This window comes from Syngnathus leptorhynchus, chromosome 10, assembly GCF_054491065.1.
Source record: "Syngnathus leptorhynchus isolate UIUO chromosome 10, UIUO_Slep, whole genome shotgun sequence".
NCBI lineage: Eukaryota > Metazoa > Chordata > Actinopteri > Syngnathiformes > Syngnathidae > Syngnathus > Syngnathus leptorhynchus.
In genome coordinates this window covers 4,413,608-4,436,151 of record NC_141204.1, presented here as the reverse complement: position 1 = coordinate 4,436,151, position 22,544 = coordinate 4,413,608, and the positions used below count along the sequence as shown (strand labels likewise).

The 22,544-nt window shown below is 40.9% G+C and overlaps 3 protein-coding genes across 5 annotated transcripts; 1 reads left to right on the top strand and 2 right to left on the bottom strand.

Moving 5' to 3' along the window:
* Positions 1-1,183: 1,183 nt before the first annotated feature.
* slc17a5 (solute carrier family 17 member 5) lies at positions 1,184-6,785 on the bottom strand. Its single transcript, XM_085922073.1, has 10 exons — positions 6,596-6,785; positions 4,965-5,164; positions 4,334-4,567; positions 4,134-4,221; positions 3,969-4,055; positions 3,778-3,896; positions 3,051-3,212; positions 2,671-2,951; positions 2,513-2,603; positions 1,184-2,438 (listed from the first exon to the last, which is right to left on the bottom strand). The coding sequence occupies exons 1-10, from the start codon at positions 6,681-6,683 to the stop codon at positions 2,313-2,315; spliced, it is 1,476 nt and encodes a 491-aa protein (XP_085778199.1). The 5' UTR covers positions 6,684-6,785; the 3' UTR covers positions 1,184-2,312.
* b3gnt2b (UDP-GlcNAc:betaGal beta-1,3-N-acetylglucosaminyltransferase 2b) lies at positions 4,738-21,090 on the top strand. Of its 2 annotated transcripts, none has more exons than XM_085922074.1 (3): positions 4,738-4,773; positions 15,130-15,198; positions 17,049-21,090. In XM_085922074.1, the coding sequence occupies exon 3, from the start codon at positions 17,064-17,066 to the stop codon at positions 18,252-18,254; it is 1,191 nt and encodes a 396-aa protein (XP_085778200.1). In that variant the 5' UTR covers positions 4,738-4,773; positions 15,130-15,198; positions 17,049-17,063; the 3' UTR covers positions 18,255-21,090. The 2 variants fall into 2 exon arrangements, with proteins under 2 accessions (XP_085778200.1, XP_085778201.1); XM_085922075.1 differs by lacking the exon at positions 4,738-4,773 and adding an exon at positions 13,746-13,823.
* LOC147050037 (uncharacterized) lies at positions 7,168-10,451 on the bottom strand. 2 transcript variants are annotated; one of them, XR_015067396.1, is made up of 6 exons: positions 10,210-10,451; positions 9,857-9,993; positions 9,076-9,201; positions 8,943-8,970; positions 8,645-8,683; positions 7,174-8,212 (listed from the first exon to the last, which is right to left on the bottom strand). XR_015067396.1 is itself a non-coding variant. In XM_085922076.1 (5 exons), exons 1-5 carry the CDS (start codon positions 10,034-10,036, stop codon positions 8,118-8,120), a joined length of 468 nt encoding a protein of 155 aa, XP_085778202.1. In that variant the 5' UTR covers positions 10,037-10,451; the 3' UTR covers positions 7,168-8,117. The 2 variants fall into 2 exon arrangements, 1 of the variants encoding a protein (XP_085778202.1); XM_085922076.1 differs by having other exon boundaries at positions 7,168-8,212; positions 9,857-10,451.
* Positions 21,091-22,544: the final 1,454 nt, after the last annotated feature.

Here is a 22,544-nt window from a genome sequence, read left to right as displayed (position 1 = left end):
AAAACTGCCATGGAGACTCGGTGAGTACTTTTTTTTTTTTTTTTATAAATTATTTTTGATAGATTATTGTTGGTAAAGTACCGTAAAAACAAGGCTAATTTCCCATGATCCTAAGATTTTTGTGTGACCCCTGAATTCTCAAATCTCAAAATTTCGCTCATATTGTATAAAAAGGCTCAAATTTGGACAAACTTAAGTCAAGGCACTCGTATCTAAAGGCATGACTGTTTACACTCTCGCTTTCCACCCAGCCGTCCCTCCCACTGTTTTCTCTTTGCCATGTCGTCCCTGTGTTGACACACCCTGGCAACACAGTATGCCCCCCCCCCCCAAAAAAAATTGCCAGCCATATTTCCGTGCATGGCACAGCAGGATGCGCTTTTCATATTTTAATTATTTATTATTATTATTATCAAACAAGCATTCGACATGCAGAGCAGGTTGTAAACATCTCCATCCTTCTTGTCTAGTAGCGTCACTGCTGCAGTTGCCGCAGTGCACCCCCTCCCCTTCCCTTAACCCCCCCTTAAAAAAAACTGCGCTAACTTAACGTCAGATGGCTCCGATCATGTGAACGGCGCACAAGCGCTTTCGCCGTGATCTGTCAATCTACCTCCAGCCCCCATAAAAGCACTCCTTGCCCGGTTGGAGTATCACATTCTTAGGATGCCAGCTGCTGGGGGGGGGGGGGACCTATTCATGACGTAATGTATTGCTTACCTTAGCAGGGAGCTGCTGGTTTGTTTTTACTGCTGTTGATGGTCAAGTGCAGGTCTTTTGAGGGAGCGCGCGTGCACACTTGATGGCAGACGACGCTGATCCGCTTGCAGGCGCGCGCACGATACGCAGTGAGTGAGGGAGGGAGGGGTTAGGGGGGGTGATTGCGTAATTGTGCGTACACGAATCCAATCGTTTAGAATTGGCTGTCTGTCTGTGCTATTTAATCACCTGCTATATTTGAATATTTTACTGTTTTGTAGATAAATGTATTGTCTTTTTAAAAAAAATATTGGGTTACATTTTGAGAACAGCAGAGGGCGCTCTCGGTCCCGACTCAACTTTCGACATCAGCGGAGTGAATGGAATTGGTTGACTGTACTGAGAAAAAATCACAAGAGATCATAAATTAGATGAATATAACTTAAATGGATTGAATGCAGATAACTGTCATATATGTAGTTGGTCATTTTTATTGTGGGTATAAAGAAATTGCAGAAAAATTCGAATGATTCCAAATATGTCCTGATTGACGTGAATGGAAGATTTTGGAATAGATAAAATAGACATGTCAAAAGTATCTTTGAATGCTTGATATACATCTTTGACAATCCACTGTTTTTCAAAGCAGCAGAAATAAGACAATAATAGAACACCATTCTACTGCAATTAAATGTTTATCACACAATGGTTTTAACATCTGAGTTCACACAAACCAAAGGATCTTAGACTTAGAAAGTTTCACAGAACAAAGGGAAAGAATAGCAAAAATCTGCACAACCCTGCTTTACAATGATTCCATTTGACACATTTCACGAAATATGACACTTTTAATGCTCCCAGAGTGTGACTGGGTTCAAATGTTTCATTAAGGCACAAGTGCAAAACTGATCAAGTCACATTTGGAACACGTGCAAAGTAGACGGACGTCCTTGTCACTTCTAATACTAAAGTATTTAAAAGCTACTCTGTGTTATGAATATTAAAAAAAAAACAACAACAACTCTAGATTGTCAAACATTAACTTCATGATCCCTTTTAATTCCATTATGTATTACCTGAGAATTGTAAAACAATAACATTTATCTTGCTACCTATAGGAAACAATACATTTTGTCACAAGGAAAAAAAAAATCAACAGAACACGGAATAAAATGAGGCGTTGTTGTGCAATGTCTCTTTCATGCTGCACCTTAAAAACTGGCTTTTACCTCTATCATTGTTGTATCAATCAAATGGGGGGGGGGGGGGAACTAAGCAACTCCCTTCTTATCATTTACATAGTTTACTTTACCACCACTGGCGTGTGAATGGGTGTGCGCATGAATAATGTATTCACTGTGAAGCGTCTAAGTGTCTAGAGAAGCGCCATTTAAATCGGCTGCATTACGATTTACTTTAGAGCGCCTCGTTGTCAGCCGCACACTGAGAGAAAGCCGGTTGATATTTCTATACTTGCCGACATTTGTAATCATTTAAACACGACGGCATTGATGACGACTTTCTTCTTTGTGGGTTGTCGAATTTGCAAGAGGTTTCGTTTTTTTTAATTTTTTTTCTTCTAGAAGCGGGCTTTGGTCTTAGTCTGCGAAGGTTTAGGAATCAGTGTGGATGGCCCAGGGCTGTACGTTGCCTCGTCCGAAGATGGTGTAGAAGGTGGCACCAAAAACGTTGATGGCTGCCGCGATGTAGAAGACCGTCTGCCATTCTTCCATTGTGTTCTGACAACAGAGACGACATGGACATCTCTTTGCGCTCTTATTTTCAGTGAAAAATCAATGATGCACACTCTTACATTTACAGTGAGGCTCCTTGCAATGACGGGTCCCACCATGCCAGGAATGGTTGCGAAGGTGTTGGTGATGCCCTGTAGGATGCCCGCGTACCTGCCAGGATGACGTCATTGGCAGGTGAACGGTACGTTATTTTTCGTCACCGATTAAGGGTACTTACGAAGGAGCAATGTCCAAATGGTTGATGTTGAAGCCGGACGCCGACACTCCGCCCAGCGACGAGGAGATGGTGAGGAAAGTCAAGGCCAAGGTGTAGTTGCATCCCGTGTAACCCGCCGCCACCAGGAAGACCGCCGATCCGATCATACCAACGAGGGAGAAGCACTTCCGGACCGTGACGGTGGGGTAACGGCACTTTTCTCGCAAGTAGTCGGCCAGCTGACCGCTCAGTATGACCATCAGACCGCAGCCCACGTAAGGCAGCGCCGACAACCAGCCGTTCTGAATTGGAGAGATGTGTGACGTTTTCAAGCGCGGTTCATTCAATTGACAAATCTGAAAAGCCTTCCGCAGAACTTTGGGTTTGGGCGGCGCCCTCACCTGCTGTATGCTGAAGCCCAGGACATCATTCATGTAGGTGGGCAGCAGAGTGAGGAGGGTGTAGAAGGTCCAGTTGTATGAGAAATGAGCCACCACGATGGCCAGCAGTGGGCGTGACGTCACGATGGATCGCCAGGGGATGTGTCCGCCCGGTGGCGACAGCTGGTAACAACCACAGTATGTTGAAAAATACAACAACTTTGCAATGTTAATGAAAATCACCACATATATGTAGTTTTTCATTCAACTTTGCTGAAAGCACTTTTTTTTAGTTTGAACTGTAAAATATTTTGAGAAATATTGAATTTTAGTTTTGGCTGTGAAAAGCTTCAAAATAAAACATCATTAAGTGTTAATTTATTTTTAACCTTTAAAATGTTTTTTTTTATTATTTGTTTGAACTAATACTGTTATACAATAAGATGTTAGATACATATTAGTTTTTGCCTTTTGAAACTTTGAAACAAACTCGAAATAAGATGTTGGACGTGTGTCAAATTTTTTTTCCCCCGTTGAGTTTGGACTAAAATAAATTCAGAAGATTAACATGCATTAATTCATTGTTTAAGAGTGTTTAATATAATTTTATAAAATAGTTTCAAAATGTTCTTGAACATTACCTTGAATATAATTCTTTAATTTTAATTGTCACAATAAAACAATGTATTAAGTATTTATCTAAATGTAACTTGACTTGGACGTGTAGAGAGACAGGACTGCATGTCACCTCCTTCTTAAGTGAACTTGTGATGTAGACTCGCTCACGCTCCGAGATCCACGGGTGAGTGTCTGGGCTGTCGTAGGCCAGGAATGTCCACAACACAAACCACAAGAGGCCCACTGCACCTTCACAAACAAATTGAATTGTCATCTTGTGTGCAGAATGTCTCACTTCAAAGTGAGTGTGAGAGCTGGTACCAAAGATATAGAAGACGTAGGTCCAGTCCAGGTAGAAACAGATTTCACCTGACAGCGGTAGTGACACCACCGTCCCAATCTGGATTCCTGCCATTCACACACAAGTACGGTTAAGGTTAAACGATGAAATGCCAACTCGCTGCCGAATGGACTTGTTGCTCTCACCGATGTTGGAGGTGGTGAGAAGACGACTCCTTTCCAGGGGCGGCGCCCACGCTGCCCACATGCTGTACATAGCAGGGAAGGCGACACCCTAAAAAGGTACGTTTGTTATTTTTCCTCCTCGTACCAAACCACCATTTTTGTCCAATTGTGACATTTCTCTGTTCTTTTTTTTTTTCAAGGATTCCAGGCTGCTGACGTACCTCCCCGACACCTTCCAGGACCCTGACGGCGATGAGATAGCCGGCACCCAGGTCAGCCGCCAAGGGGGTGAGCAGAGTGAACACCACCGTCCCCAGGATGCCCAAACCCAGCAACCATTTAGGCCCCAAGCGGCCCGCCAGGTAGCCCCCGGGGATTTGGGTCAGGATGTAACCGTAGAAGAACGAGCCCAGGATCCAGCCTTGCTTCTCTGTGTCCCAGTCGTACACTCTGGCCTGTCACCAAAGGCTTTTTTTTAAACTCCATAATGAAAAAAACGAAGAAAAAAAACTGTGCCTGTATGCTAGTTTGGATTGTTTTGTGAAAGAATTTTTTATTTTAATATGATTAAATATTGAGATGTGACAAACTAATTTGTGTCACTTTCCAAAATGCAGCAAATGGAGCCAAGGAAAGAACGGGGACTGAAGACATCGAAAAAGTAAGTCAAACCAATCTTTTGTGTCTGCTATTCTCTTTTGGGGAAAATAATCAAATTGCTAATGGTAATTTTAGACAAGTTTTTAAAAAAAAATAGTCATCCTGCAGGGATTAAAATTATTAGAATATTTTTCTCGAATACGTTTCTGTTTCAGTCAAAGAAATCACAAAGAAAAAAAAAACACAACTCACAGTTTGATTGTGTTTGGGGCGTGTGGGGCTTTGGTGGGCGGGACACACAGAACTGCTGTGGTTGTTGGGGTGTGCTTGATGGGTGCTGTTGAGCATGTCCACCATGGCCACACTCAGGTTGACCCGCAGGGCGTAGGCAACAAAAAAACCGAAACACGACAACAGGGCCAGGCCATAGCGTGCAGAACAGCATGCTGGAGCTGCGGGCCAAAAAAAAAAAAAGGTTAGTCAAAAATGATTTGGATAAACACATTGCTCAATTTTAAAGTTGAAAACATAATTCAATAGAATGTAAAGAATTAAACTGACTTTGCTGTTAGTGTAAATTGGGCGTCAGCTTCTCAGTAAGCTGCCGTAATATTAATTCGTTCTTAGGAGAGGAAAATTTGTGTTAGGGTTAAACTATCCAACTTCATAGCTGGGTTTTTTTCAAATTTATGCTTTGTTTAGCCTAAATGAATAGCCTGAAGCCTATTTACTCACCGACTGCAGTTTGCCAAACTGGTGCTTGTTTCGTGAGTCTACCGTAAATGCAATGCTCACGTAAAGTTTGTACTTCCAAGTCAAGACAAAAAGAAAATTGGCTGAACTAAAACTCATTTTGAAAAAGTTACCGGTTTAGTCAATCATACCTCAAAGCACCACGGTATTTCGAAGAATATTCAATTAAACAAAAGTCAAGTTTTTTTTTTTTAATAGAGCTGTTTTTATGCACGTATTATTCCTCTATCAAGTGTCTAGTGCAACCTCTTCCAAGCAGGATTAAAGAAATATAGTAAACTTACCAGAAAAGGTGCCTTTTAAATAGAAAATGACTTTTAAAATAATCTTTTGAGAACAGTCTTGTTTTAGAGAAAAAGATTAGTCTTACAATAATAGCCTTGAAGAAGTCGTCCTACCCAATTGCTGCATCTGAACTGGACCACAAGACGCCACCCAGTGAGACTGGTACTTCCCTTCTCTTGGAGGTTGGCTTTCCATTTAAGTGTTATTTAACTTTGACGTCACTGAATAAAGTAGTCATCACTTTATAGCGGCATCTTTGAATGGTCCAAAAGGTTTATGCTTTTTCTTTTAGGGCCAAATACTGACTAGACAAAATTAGACCTGCCTGTGATTAATCCTCAATTTAAAAATAAAAGGGGGGGAGGAGGCGCTACTAGGAAAGGGTATTTTTTTATTATTTTATTTATTGCAATAGAAAGTACTAATCTTGCAAGAAAAATATTTCATTGATAGACTCATGACCTGAAAGTAGACCTTGGGAGAATATTTTCCTTTTAAAAAAAGATATAGTGCAACATTCGGTGACAAAAAAAGAGTAATAATGCAGAACTATGCATTATTATTAAAAAAGGAGTCATTATGCATAACTATGCATTATTTCTCCTTTTTTTCTGTCACTTTGGGTTCTTCCGTCCAAATGTGCTGAGTCAACAAACAGATGTCGTTGTAAAAAAAAAAAAAAAAAAACTTCCAACTTGTGACTGCGATGCTGAGTGTACTAATACAGAAACAAACTATGGGAAGTGTTGTTATTGAGGCGTAATAACATGATTGTAGGAGTAAAGTCGACGGGCTGTGTGCATGGGCTTCTCTTAGCCAGCCGGCCAGACCGCGCTTCTCATTACCCCGCTGAATGTTGTCTTCGTGTCTGCGGTGCAGAAGAGGTTTCTGCTGCTGGTCCTCGCCCTCCGTGTCCGAGCCGCACGAATCCATTTGGATCACTACTATTGAACAACCATGACCAGCTATCGACGCAATGAAGCAACGAAATCCATCTGTACAGCCACAAACAGGAAATCGATCTAAGGCCCCGCCCATTTGTGTGACGTTAATGTAACGTTCAAACCCGCAAAGATTTTCTTAAATCCATTTTAATGTTATTATTATCTACTAAATCAGATGATTGCGTGTAAAACTATGACGCAGAGCCATACGGTAGTTATTCTTAGTATGACCCTTTATTTAGTTTGATACCCATAATTCCAAATTTCTGAAATCAATCCCATCATTTTAAAAGCACTCTACCTTCCTAATTACCATCAGTCCAGACATTTTTGAACAAAATCATTTCTATTGAGTGTATATGAATGCCCTCTGCAAAGGAATGAAGAGTTCAGCTTCGCAATAAGGCCTTGGCGGCCGGGCGTTTCCTGTCACTGCTGCATTACGTAAGCCTGAAGATTCTTTAGCTGGTAAAAGGAATTGCCATCAAAGTCAGACTTTTTTTTTTTGTTCTCTCCAGTTCAACCTTTTAATCACACATAAGGTATAATAACAGCATCAACTACAAGCTGACAAAAGAGAATATTTTAATATTTGTCACATATTTTCACACGTCCTGAGTGTTGTTAGTCACCTGAACAGAGGCTGAGATGGACCCAAGTCAAATTCCTCATTTGGCATGCTCAAAAACGCGCAATAAAAATTCTTGGATCTTGACAAAAACAAAATAAGACATCCCCGATACCAAAAAAACACACACAAAATAAAACAAACCAATGCACACAAATAAATACATGACAGGCCAACTCTATCTGGTATGCAAATAATTTACATACACCCAAAGCAAACATCTTACAGACAGAGACAGCATGAGGTCAGACTTATTTGTGCTTCATTTTCTATCCTAATAATACCTTAATATTGCTACAAATTCCAAATAAAATAAATCCACACAAAAATAAGTTGGCAGTTGCAGCATCCCACTTCTTCATCTTTATGCTCACAGTAATTAGCAAGAGGCAGCCTTCACAGTTGAACTATTTAATGCCTGCAAGGTTGCTGCTCATATAATGCTCAGGGTAAATGTAAACTGGCATACGTAACGTGTAATCATTTGCTGATTCCAGGGGGTTAGCATATTCTTGGTAAATTCTTCTCGGATATCATTTGGATCTGGGTAGTTAAAAGTTAAAAAGAGTCCCAATGATCATCGTCACACACACCATGTGATTCTGATCCATCCCCTGGGGGAGAGGGGAGTAGTGCCAAGCAGGAAGATTCCATTTTTATAGTCTATGGTATGACTTGGCCGGGGTTTGAACCCACAACCTTCCAGTCTCAGGGCGGACATTCTACTACTAGGCCATTGACCTGGTTTATAAACTTGCATTGCACTTCTTGTTTTTTTGCTCAAAATGAAAGTGATTATTTTTGTTGTTTCCGGTTTATCCTGCAGCATATGTAAACAACCAAAATCACCAGAAACACCACAATGCCGCTGACAATCCCAACTCTGGTACCTGTCAGAGAAGAACAAGGTTCAACATTTCTTTCCAAATAAGCAACATTGGACAGTTAGTGCCAGTTCATTACAGATGATAGATACATTTTTACATTCTACAAAAAAAAATATTTGTTGCTTAACTCAAAATTGTCAGTTTCAAAAAACATGTTATCTTAGTGTTTTCAAGATGCAGACACAGGCTACGTTTATCTGGACAACATTTTTTTAATCCAATCAGAGTTCAACGGACATAAACTGTCCCTCTGGTTCGGGAGAAAATCTTGATCCAAATGGGCTTGATACACATAATATTCCGAATGGGGTACGTACAGGAAGGTTTTTTTGAATTCCAAACAGGCTTTTAATTGGAAAAAACATTTCCATGCAAACATAGCCACAGATGAGATAGTTGGTGTGGGGGCATGCGCTGGTTGCAGTGTGCACTTACCAAGCGGTCGATGATGTTCGTCACTTTTAGTGCAGTTGACTGCGAATGAAAAAATGACAAGCGGTTACGTTACAGTATTTATGTTTTTGAGCAACTACAGCATTTTTAATCTTATGGCTGCAGCTGTAGCACACACTTCTCTTTAGCTAGCGCTCTTCTTCCCATCAAACAAAAAAGTGATGCATTCAAGAGCTCGGAAATAACATTACTTAGAGTAGACAACATAATATGAATGCTCATCAGAATCCTGTCACTTGCAGTAGTGGAGAAATTGAACAAGAATGACACGGAGGCTTACCTGGGCAATTTATAATTTGTGGGTGAGGCTGAACAGAAAGAACAACAGAAATATATTGCTTAGCTTAACATTTTTGTCATCAGGAAAAATGTGGGGGCATGGCATTACTGGTGGAGTCATGATGTTTTCTCACCTCATTGTGATTGTCTCGTTTACGACGGATGCCCGGCAAACAAACTTTGGTATGAAGATACGTGTCGTTGTGCTGCACGACCACATTGGCGCTTTCATTTTGTTGCCTGTTAGCCAACGTGTGATTCTAAAAAGCACAGGTTTGCCATCATGAGCGCTTCCTTTGCATTTTTGTCCTTTTTTAATTTATTTTGCACACACAAAATAACACAAATGTCATATGAAGAAAAAAATTAAAGAAAATAAAGACGTGCGCAAGGAAGACTAGAAACCCTGATGGGCTTATAACCTGACTCCCTCAGATTTCAAGTTAAAATTAAAGAAAGTTTTATAAAAAAAAAATATATATATATATATATATATATATATATATATATATAATCAATCAATTAGCCTACCATTTTAAGTAGGATTGAAATCAATGTAATTACAAAGGGATGGTAATAATTACTTAATAAACAAATAAAGTTAATAAATCCTTAGTAAACAAATAATAGCAACTTTGCACTGCCATATAGAGACAGTCCATGTTTATACTTTAATATTCTCATTCAAAGTACGTAGTGCCTAACAACAGGGCATGAACATAATTTCTTGTAAATAATACTTGACTGAGATGGAAAGATCGTTATCAAGCTGCCTTCGTACTTTGTGTGCACAGATTGCTATGCTTGCATTTGAACAAATCTTGGTTAAAATACCATTTAGATGGCGAATTGTTTCACTCATTCAACAATATTCACAGTCAAATAAAGTCACTAGTCAAACAATAGGTAACCCACCGTCCCGTTAATCCATTCGTAAAAGCTGCTAGGCGGATCTTCACCTCCGATAATGTTATAATGCCACCCTTTGGAATCCGGAATGACTTTACAGACGGGGGTACTGGGGTTTCCACCACACAACTGCAGCCATGCCACTGGCAGACACGAAATGGGGGTCAAAACAAAGTTACAAGGCATCTCATACACATTTACCAAGCCGGCAACAAGCGAGCGCACATGCCCGGACTAATCCCGATTATTTTCTTCGACCGCACATCTTTGCGTTAGCGAACCTAATTCGCTCAACAAGCAACTTTGCAAGTTCTGGCAAACTTTGGAGGACAGTCAATCGATTTTATACGTTTACTCACAGATTGGAAGAATACACCGGCATAACATCATCACAAACTTCTAAAATCACGGCTCCCGTTCCGTGCAATTGTACAATAGATGCGGGATTGCTTCGGAAGTGTGGGGAGTAAAATCCTCGTTAGAAAAACAGGCAAAAATATCACGATAAAACCCGGCTAATGGAAAAAGTACAAGTTGAATGAGTCAGAAGCGGCGTGGCGAAGTAGCTAGTGACTCTCCCTTCCACATCTGGGGTTTTCCCACTACGGAACATGAGTTAGTCCAAAATATACAACATCTAAATATACAACAGCAGGAAAGTCAGAATTCTGTCATTATTCTCAGAATTCTCAGAATTCTGACTTTAAAGTCGAAATTCTGAATCTGACTTTAAAGTCAGAATTCTGAGAATAAAGTCAGAATTCTGAGAATAAAGTCCGAATTCCGACTTTAAAGTCAGAATTCTGAGAATGAAGTCAGAATTCTGACTTTAAAGTCAGAAATGGGGAATTTTGACTTTAAAGTCAGAATTCTGAGAATAAAGTCAGAATTCTGAGAATAAAGTCAGAATTCTGACTTTCCTGCCACCCCTCGTTTTTTATTCTTCACTGGCCCTAATCCTCTTCCGTAGATATCCATAATTCAGTTTACCTGGTCAAAAAAAAAAAAAACTTTTCAAATATTCCTAATTAGCATTTCAGATATTTGCAACGCAGTGACTTGCGGTGAGGTTAATGACTGGTGAGGCATTAGTTATTATTATGAAATGATAATTATTAACTAGAATTTGCAATTCCTGAAGAAATTGCGTGTGAAGGTGAAGAAGTTGAATAAATATTCCTACTATTATGTCACTTGACTCCACTATTTAAGTACTGACAATGGGTGACTGTAACAGAAAATAAAATATTATATCCATTTATACCGCCTGTGCCCACAAGGGGTCGCAGACGTGCTGGGTTAGTGCTGTCTGGGCTGTAGGGATTCGAAAAACATTCACAGTAGCCTGAGTCAATCCAAAAATTGAGGGCTTGCATTGCAGGAATCATTTGACCTCGCTCCCATGTTTGCTTTTTGTGCTCTATCGCTGCTCACCATCACGCTTGCATGGTAAACTACCTTAACCATAATTCCACGCAATGGCTGTGTTGCAGCTTCTGAAAGTAGTAGTCCAGTTCCATTGGAAAGCACAAGAACTTTAGTTTGTGAGTGTTATTCAAAATAAAACATTTTGCCAATGGCATCATTATCATAAAAAAAAAAAAAAAACTTGTGCACGTGTCTTTGTGTATATGAGCGTGTGACACGACAGACTGGTTCGTCTAGTTTTGTCAAACTTGATGTTACAGCTCCAGTAAACGTCACGTTTACTTCCCGTTTGCTACCATGTAACCCGGGCAGTGATATTGTAATGATTGACACGCGGTAATGAACAACCAGCCGAGAAACGCAGTCAGGCAAGGTCACCTCGTTTCAAAGCTAACGGCTAATTATTAGCCCTCCTCGGAGGTAAAGCTAATGACCTATCATTAGCCGCAACAGGAGACAATAGTGAAAGGAATGCAGCAATAATCAAAGCAAAACAACTGGAGATCACTGTTGTTACCATGTTTTAATGAACCAATGGTGTTGTAGCTATCTCTGAGAGCTTGTGGATTGTTGAGGGAGAAGCGAGGAGTCACAGGACCTGCAGAAGTCGCTGCCAGGGTCCAGGCGCCGTGATGACAAACGCCTGCATTGTTGACCATGCGAGGAGGAAGTTCCACACACACAAATCACCCAAAGATTATTATTTTTTTGCATTCAAGCTGGATGTGCTGAAGACGGACGAGGGAGAGCTGCTATTTTTGGCCTGTTTTACAAACACGTCAAGGATGTTTTTGTTTGACGCCCACGAAATTAATTACAGAGCAAACTACAGCCTAACCTCACTGTCCCACCAAATTAACTTGAATGGACAGAGTAGAGTATAAGTCATTCCACTTAATCGACTGGACATGTTTTGTTGTTTACAGTTGTCACTTGACCACTTTCCCAGGCTTCAACCGCAAAATCCTTAATGCTTAAACCATTTTTTACACTTTGTCACACTTGATCGGATAGGAACTTGACCACGACGGTGATCCGCATGGGGGTTTGTCACAAGTCTGTGTCGTAGTCTCCAGGTTGCTACGTTTGTCCCTTTTCTTCTCCTAAATGGATGAAAATGAGCAAAACATGCTAATGTTAGTTTAGCCTGTTACTGCCGTATTTGATTCCCGTCTGCCACATATTCTTCTCCAATTAAGAATTGTTGTAACATCGACAATAAACAGGCAGAAGTGACAAAATACAACATATCCGTCTCACTTTTTCCACATCGGACCTTAATCTCCTTTTGGAAACAAATTTACGAGAGACTGTATGTAAACTTGAACGCTCCAATATTTCTGCAATTCCCTGTGGCTGATATCTGTGGCAATACAATGTTCTGTCTTGGGAGACCAAAAGGCTTTTCAAATAATAAACTGGGGATTTGTGCTTCTTGAATATTAATAAACTTGATTCAATTGGCTTTAATATAAGTAATGGAGGCCAGAGAAAGATATGACATCCAACTTTTTTTTTTTTTTTAATCTTTGCTGAAGTGCCACTCTTTACCCAGTAAACTACTGTATCTCCATTGCATAGTAACCACATACCTCATGTATGACCTACCTACCTACCTACCTACCTACCTACCTACCTACCTACCTACCTACCTACCTACCTACCTACCTACCTACCTACCTACCTACCTACCTACCTACCTACCTACCTACCCATTCACCAAACATACTGCACCTAACACTACATTCAGATGTTGTCAAAACAGTCTGTAGGACTGTTGGATAAATAAAACCTCAGATGTGACCCCAAGCAGAGTCATGACTTGTGGCTAAAACGTATGGCAAGCTTTCTTCGCATTTAAAAGGTCAATTTGATTCATGGAATAAAAATACTTCAGAATTTGAAATGAGAGAAAAAAAACAACTATTAAGTTGACCATTAAGCTTTAAAACCAAATTCAATTTCAATCAAGACCAAAATCTAATCGTTTATATCGGATTCATATCCAGATTAATTAATAATTATCATTTAAAGGGCTATACAAATAAACTTGACTTGACTTGACTTAATAATAACTAATGCCTCACCAGTCATTAACCTCACCACAAGTCACTGCGTTGCAAATACCTGAAATGCTAATTAGGAATATTTGAAAAGTTTTTTTTTTTTGACCAGGCAAACTGAATTATGGATATCCGCAACGCATTTAGAAGAAACTCCTTTATTTCCATGAGTCAACCAGGCCCCGCCCCTATCACGCCCTGTTCTAAGTCAGAAGGACTGTTGAACCAAGCAAGCAAGCAAGCAAGCAAGCAACAGTCGTCACGCCGCTGCGGACTCATTCAACTTGTACGACTTTTTCCACTATCCGGGTTTTATCGTGATATTTTTGCCTGTTTTTCTAACGAGGATCCCGAAAGCCAGCGAGCGATCATTGAATTCCCCCCCCTAACCCCGTCGCCGAGGAGTTTGTGTCGGGCGGGCACCGAGGAAAAGCACTAACGCGTGAGGCCGTGCCCACAAGTAAAATAATCTCCTGGACTAGGTAATTAACACTTTCAACATTAATCCCTTTTTACTTTTAGTTGCGCACAAACGGCTGGCAAAGTGAAGAGCAAAAAAGTAAAAGCAGGAAAAAAAAGGGGGGGGGGGGGAAAGAAATCAAATGTACTTTTTTAATGAAAAGGTGAGCGTCACCGGAAATACAACTGGACAAATTAATAATTGGACAACATGAGTTCCCCAAAATGACAGTTGCTCACAAAGTCAAGATAGAATTACCACTTCGTCATTGATTTGACATGTTGAATTTTGTGTCTGTGTGGATGTGTGATGAAGAGATAGAAGAAAAAAAGGCAAATCTTGCCAACCATTTTTTGGTGCCATATTGACTATAGACGATTAAATGTATTTTTTCTGCATATTTTCTTCCTCATCGATGTCGCCGCAATGAATTTGTAATATAGTGTGAGAAATGTAACATATGCTGATACCATGACTTGTTGACTGACACACTTCACTTGTGTTGTCTTTTTTGATTACCAGTGACTATTTTTAGCCTTCCTGCCGCAGCCTTTTGCCTCATATGACTCCATGATAAGTTTTTTTTTTAATCACATGAGCACAATGACACACTCTCTCTAGTTGGTTGGCAAGGCCACATTTAGAGATGGACACAACTTTGACCAAGACTAGATATGACCACAAATATCGGATACTCTCTGTGACATCCATGAGTCGTGTTTCAGGATCAAGCCGTGAACGTTTGTGCAATGTTGTGACATTGTTGTGGGTACATCTTTTCGTTTAGATTCCATCCAGTGACCTCTGCCGAGCGGGGTCAAGCCCACAAGTATTTGTTGATAATAAGAAATTGCGTTCTATTTAAAAACGTGCCGGGGAGACGTGTCGGCAGCTGAGATCACCTCGGCCCATAAACCTTTGTCGCATGTGTAACTAACCACAAAACTTTTCTTTTTTTGCAACCTGCCCACTTGTGTGCCTGTTTGTGTTTTGTGTGTGTGTGCGAGACATCAAAAGTGTGAATAGTGTCGTGGAGTGTAGATATTTGGTGCTTCGGCGCCACTTGTCTATTTATGGCGCCGCTAGGCTAGAGACCGGAGTATCCTCTTAGTGCCTTTTAGTCCGATTTTCAAATCAGTTCATTGCTAGTCATGTGTGCGTGTTTGATAAATTGCTTTGAATCATTCTAATCACATCAATGCTAAAAGTCAGATGAGACTTCTGGTTTGACCACTTCCTGTCTCTATCCCGTGGGTTGACTGGTCTTTTTTTTTTTTTGATAGCATCATGAACCATTAAATCCCCCGCTTCCGTTATGTCCCCAACAGGGCGGAACCAAGAATGGGGTAAGCGGGCTAGCCAAGGGACGGCTTTGCAACAAAACCTCAGCAGCAAAGGTAAGACCAACACAATGCGTCCATTTGGTTGAGCTTTATTACATGTTCAAAAATATCATCAGTATATACATTTAATAAGTTAAATGTGCTCTGGGTCTGGTCTTAATGTTGGAATACCATATGAATTAAAAGGCAATCTAAGGCAAAGGTTTTACCGCCACGTCCAATTTCGACAACTTCTGCTTGACAAACATAAAACGGGAAGCCTACCGATTTGTAAACTGGCAAGGAGGTAACACAAGACTAGTTGCACAACACTGCATGCAATCTGAAGAGGAAATATGTCGTGATGGAAATGAAACCACTTCAACAGTTCCAAAAGTTTGTTTAATGTTTAATGAATGACTCTTCTTTCATTTGTAGAGCACTTTGAAAACCAACCAAAATCCAACAGTTCCTACAGTTGTATGAAAAAAAAAAAAGACATCTCAAAATGGCTGACAGGATTAATAACAAACTTGTCCACCATGTTGTGAAGCACTGCTGGAGTTTAATTGAGCATCGGGAAGCTCCGCTCTTGTCAACATGTTGTTGGGCCCTCATTTTCGGACCGCCTCCCAGCTCCTTGTTCTTTCAAAACCCAGGAGTCTTCTTGCTTGTGCTCGGAACTGGAAAGTAATGATCCCGCAGGGAGGAGGAGTTGCTCTGTAACCACACAGGCACGTTTTCGCTTGCCGTTAGCATAGCTAAGCTATGCACCATGCCAGGTGAGCGCTTCAAAACAGTCGGCCAAAAACAAGGACGTGGCGTGTTCGAAAAAAGGCTAAGACAAGCCGTGTCGTTTGTGGAGGGAAATGAGAAAAAGAATTTACCCCACGGAATAAGAGAATTGAGAAACAGAAGTCACGCTGAAGTTTATTTTAATCTGGCAGCTAGTACAGAATACTGATTGTGCCAGATTGTTCACCAAGAGACAAGAATTCTTTGATTACAGATGTTGAAGTCGTTTGAAATCACAGCCACACCGTAGAACCGCTGAGACAAACTTCGATTTACAAAATATACACATCAAATACAAAAGTAAAAGTTATATACCACTTTGGTCTGCCAGTGAACAACCAGGTACTTAACTTAAAGAGTTTTATTTACTTGGCGATGACGCGTCCTCGGTAGGCCGTTAACTATTGCGGTGTTGCGCCACGTTACCTTCCCGCTTCTTTCCCCAAAAACAGGAAGTGCCCTCGAAGTTAATCGGATTTACTTTGGGTTTCTATTACAACTTAATATGAACAAGACACCGCTACAAACTATATACAAATAACAAGAAATAAAAATAAATTCACACAAAAAGTAAAACTGCGTCCCGACTTCGGCAGTTACACTGATTATCCCATAATTATAAAATATGTATGGAAATAATTCTATTTGACAATTTTAGGCAGTGTTTTCTGGGACAAGGAGGTCTTTCTTGACCAGTGCCAGAATTTGAACAACCCCACGCACAGATTGTCTTGGATGGGATGTGCTGGTTACACAATAATGGCGGTGAATGAATCTTGAAAGGCTCTTCAATTGTTAAATTGTGTTTAGTTTGGCCGGCATCCAGAGTGCTTGTTGGCGTTTGTTTTGACAGAACATTGTCACAGGGCATCACAATGGATCGAGCGGCAATGACATCATCTGGTTATTTATTGATTTGCGGTGGAATTTGATCAGACTTTGTTCAAACACAATCAGTTGAGCTGTTGGCCGAGACAAAAGCATGTGTGTTGTGTTTGCCTCAAAAAATGACTCTCAAAGTAAGATATATTTTATTTCTTAATTTATTAATTGAATAAAAAAAGACAGGAAACTATTTTGGGGGGTCTTGTTCCCAAATGTGAAATATTTGTGAATATTTGTCTGTTCAGGTGCGGGAAGGCGTCATGGCGCTGCTGCGGATGAAACTGAAGGTTCTGTTGACTGTGATGACGGTCAACGTCTTCATCTTCATCGTGATCTTCCGACACGGCGGGCGGGACAAGGCTTTCCAGGACAAGGTGCTTATCCCCTCTAAGCCCTTCTGGAAAAAGATGACGCAAAGCTCGGGTCACTGGAATCTTCAGCAGCAGGTTCTGGACTTCCGGCACAACCCCATCCTGGCCAATCACGGAACCGTCGACTTGCCCGATTGGCTCAATGAAACCCTGGTGTCTTTCAACTCCTGTCGACCCGACACCAGGGTGACCACTCGAGTGAAAGACTACAACTCCCTACCTTTGCGATTCAAGGACTTCCTGCTGTACATGCGCTGCCGCTATTACCCGGTCTTGATGGACCAGCCGGACATCTGCCAGGAGCAGCCCTTCCTGTTGTTAGCCGTCAAGTCCCTGGCGGCGCATTTCGACAGGCGTCAGGCCATACGCCAGTCTTGGGGCAGGGCGGGTGTGGTCGCCAACCGCACCGTAGTGACCATCTTCCTCCTGGGCCAGACCATGGCCGGAGACCACCACCCGGACCTGTCGCCGATGCTGAAGTACGAGAGCGATCAACATCGGGACATCATTCAGTGGGACTTCCGGGACTCCTTCTTCAACCTGACTATTAAGGAGGTCCTTTTTCTGGACTGGATCCAGACACGTTGCTCAGGTGCCAGTTTCATCTTCAAGGGGGACGACGACGTCTTTGTCAACACCTACGCCATCCTGAGCTTCCTGGGAGGGCTGTCGGCTTCCAAAGCCGCCGACCTCTTCGTGGGCGACGTCATCACCAACGCCGGGCCGCACCGGGACAATAAGTTGAAGTACTTCATCCCGGAGAGCATGTACATCGGCTCGTATCCGCCTTACGCCGGCGGCGGCGGCTACCTGTACTCAGCTAGCCTCGCAGCTCGCCTGCACGCCGCCTCCCACCGGGTGGCGCTCTACCCCATCGATGACGTCTACACGGGCATATGCCTGATGAAGTTGGGGCTGGCCCCCACGAAACACAAGGGCTTCAGAACCTTCAATATCGAGGAGAAGTATCGCAACATCCCATGCGCCTACAAGGGCCTGATGCTAGTCCACCCGCGCACTCCGCAGGAGATGATCCAAATCTGGTCCTGGCTCAACCAGACAGACCTCAACTGCCAGTAGAAAGTGCCCACCATTATTTTGAACGGCTGGCAGCTTGTCGCTGTGCTCATTTGGAACTTCAGCCTGGAGAGGTTTGCTCCATTTAGGAGCACCAAAGTATTTTGGGCTGCCATTTTACAGTAAGGGTACTTATTTTTTTTGTTTTTGTTTTTTTGTTACTTTTTTTTTAGTTTTTAATATCAGGCGTATCAAAATTTTACCACATGGCGTTTATCGACGTACCACATTGTCTCGAATCATTATTCGTTAAAACCCCATTTGAGAGTCCCCTTATTGTAAAGTGGTGCCGTTATTTATTAATTTGATCCTGCTTTGGTGTACAAAGAGCTTGAACCAAAAACGTGTTTTGTCTTTGGCGCACATATTTATACAGCTGTAACTATTTATAAACGCTTTAACACTGTCCACTCTCCACAGGAGGGCATCCAAAATGCTGTATTATATAGGAACAGACATGAGGAAAATAGGCGTGGTCTCTGTACAGTGTCGTCAGAGTTCGAAAATCTGTATCAGAGATGGATTTGATCATTTATCGATCGGTGCCTTTACCACAAACGGATCGTTAGATTAGTGAAGTGTCTGGTGTTTACCGTACCCGCTGTTAGCTTTCGAGTAGCCGCTGTCTAGCCTCTGACGCTACCACAGAAGCTGGAAAATCCTCGGGTCATACGTAGACAAAAAAAAAATTGGTATTTCAGAGACTAGGTCAGTTTCGTGCCTTTCACACGGAGACGCAGCATTCCGCAATGTCACATCAACGTCCGGTGTCTCAGCTTTTTTTTTTTTTTTTTTTTTTTCCACCGGTCCTTTTTCTCACAGCTGCCGTCCTGTCCCTGATACTACCTCAGAAGCTGGAAAATCTGCAGTATTCTCATTTCATATCCTTTCATACATAAAAAAAAAAAGAATTTCTTCAATAGCACAGTTGCCTTTGTCAAATTTTAAAGTTTGCTGGGAGCAAAACAACAATTTGATGCACCTTTATTGTAACATTTCTTTTGACTTACCGTCCTTGTGTCAATTTCAAAACAATCTAATTGTTGGTGATGGTTGTCTTGTTTTCCAAAAAATTGTCAAATATGACATTGGCAACTCTATAACGGGAATGTATAACACTTCTGTTCACCAGTAGGACAAATTTTGACATACAAGTAGGAAGGCTACATGTTGCTAGGGTAGCAAAACTGCACTAGTTGACACTGTGTGTTGATGGAGCAAACTAGACGCTAACTAGTTGAATTTTATGTCACCAGTAGTACAAGTAAGGACAGCTTTCCGTAAAGTCGTTTTAGCAATTTATTCAATATCCTTAATTTCACTTGTAAGGTCTTTGTACTTTGTTCATACCAGGAAGATAATTCAGCTCACTCGTTGAAAGATGGCAGTGCGTTAGTGGAAACACTGGAGGCTTAGTTGCCGTTACTTCCGTCATCCTTTTAGTGTTTTTATCGGGGCTAACGTAACCTGCAATGTTTTTGTCCATATTGGCGGTTAAGATCCTTATGGGTGTCAATTTTGCCAGCCTGCTTGTGGGAAGTTTTTGTGATGCCAAAATCCAGCAAAGATGCAATGTTAATGCGTTAGAGAGTTATTCTCCAGGACAGAATGTTTGCGTTGAAAAGGAATGATTTTTTTGTGTGTGTGTTTCAGATACAAATATATTTGTTTATGCAATGGCACGTTTTCAGGAAATTAAGAATGACGTTTTGTTGTCCAAATGTCTGACTAATTTCATGTACTTAACACTGTAAAAAAAATGTTCAAATATTTCTTTTTTACAATTCTGTCAGGAAGAAAAAGCTAGACAATAGGCGTCGATTAGCTTTATTTATCATCGTCTTCCGTTATTACCAATTTGAATAATCAATGACGTTTTAAAAAAAAGTTAATGATGCGATGCGTAAAAGCGGGTTAGGACGCCTCCTGCTGGTCAGGTTGGTCATCTGCGCTGCTGTCAAGATAAGCGGTTTGGGTTGTTTTGTCGTTAAGTATCTTATTTATGTTCTCGCTCGTATAGGACAATCACGGAAAGAAGATTTCAAATTGGTTTAAATAAATTAAGAACACCGTTTTTGTTTTTTGTGCGTTAGTTAAGTGATGACATTGTATGCCGTCATGATTACTTGAAATGTTTACATTCAAAGTCATCGCTGCTCTGTCAAAATTTGTAGATTTTTTTTTTTTTCCTGGAAGACTTTCACTGTCTTACTTTTTTCTCATTTTGTGACTTTAAAACACTGGTATTAGCTGTTTGTTGCGTAAGTTTAAATAAGGAATGAATATTAAATATTATAATTGATGTATAAACACTACACTGCTTGCATAAATTTCACGATATTACGGCTTTAAGGTGAAATTCCACCCGATGTCAGGAACATTTTGAAACTGGTGTGCAGAATGATTTTAAAACCGCACTCAGGGTAAAGACGAATGAATATGTTTGCTAAACGACGGTTGTGCTCGTACAAACGAGAATTGGTATTTGATACGATGTTGTGATACCGACCAACGATTGTATGACATTGGAGAAAACAAAAAAACATGACAAAGAGTTTTTTTCATTTTTTTTTTGGGGGGGGGGGCAAAAGTTAATGACGATGAATACGCTTAACGATATAATACCGACTGATATCATTATTTTGACCCATATCTAGTTCCAAACTCATCGCAGACCAAATCTGTGCCTGATGTTTGTGGTTTTGATATGTCAAAGATGAAATGTAAGTGTGACTGCTTTTTATCATTTGGATTATTTTGATAATTGTGTATTCTATTGTTTTTACAGTATGCTGTTCTGTGAGTTTTTATTGCAACATCAATAAACTGAAGACACGTGGAAGCTTCAGCCATCTATTTTTATTAATTTCTCCTCCCCTCCAAACATCAGCTTGCACCAATTTCCACAGAAGCAATGAAAATCACCCTTCGCCCCCCAAAAAATGATGATAATAATTACAATTAGGAGGCAAATGATAACTCCAACAATAGTTCATATAAAAGGCAGCATACTGTCAGAATGTCTTTTTGTTGGGTAAATAGCATAGTTACTGCAGTGCTCGCCTCTCACCAACAGAGGGCAGCAACGCATAAATCCACCATAGGCGTTTTATTGGACCTATTGAGGCTGCGGAGCAGTTTCAAATGATTCTTTTTAAAAAAAAAACTTCATCTTGTGTACTAAACGTTTTCATTCCCTGGAATTCTTTGAGGCAACTTTACAAACTGCAGGAAAAAGCACATGTGCTGCTGCATGAGGACGAAGTGACTCACAAAATCCCATTCTCTCTTTTTTTTTTTTCCCAAACACATCAGCAGCATACAGAAAGTCTTTCATAACGCCACGCCCCAAATAGCCTAAAAAGTCCATCTCACTTTGCTCAAAAGTATTGGGACAGATTTTGAAATGATTTAATCGTGGCACCAGCACTTCTGATCCTGGTGACCTTGGGTAGATTTCATTTACATGGCAACAAATAAAAACTGACATTGGATTAAATCAATTGTTCTATCCACAAACAACTGAAAGCCAGGAGATGAACAGTGTTTAAGTCAGCAGAGAAGGCCTTGAGGGCCCTGATGGCACACTCTGTGAGTTCACTGTACCTAATGTTGTGTCCATGTGTATTCTCAGTTTAGTGATAAGTGGATTATTTTTTTTTTTCAGGCCTGCAGTATTATTATCTACAGGACGGACTTGTCTCGCTTTGTTAACAGCTCTCTTCAAGTGAGCCAACAGCAAACACTTGAAGTTCTGGCCTGCTTACAGGAGGGTGAATTCCTGGAGCCCTGCATCTAGTGGAATGGGTGAATGATCCATTTGAGCAGTACTTGCAAATACAACTGATAGGGCAATTGTATTGGAGCACAGCCATGCAGAGCTGAATCTGTCTTTTTTTTATTATTATTTTCTGGGCCGGTGATGATATCCCCATTTCCTGTTATTCAGTTCATCTCCTGGCATGCTTCCCGCCATCTGCCCTCCACTTATAAGGATAGATGACGAAGAGTGCTCTATCGATTTTTTGCGCTTGCTCACTTATTAATGCAGACAGAGCAGGAAATAAAAGTCTCATTAGCATGAAGCTTTGATATCACAATACCCAGGGAGACTTTTCTATGTCTGGATTCATCCTACTTGGAGCAGAGTCAGTATACAGGTTAAATTTAAGCCCCCAACTAGAGTGATGGCAGCATTCTACGCCAATATAATGAAACCCTGTTCATTTCAGATAGTTTCCTGACACATCCACAATATCTTCATGGAAAGTTATACGAGTGTTGTGTACTGTC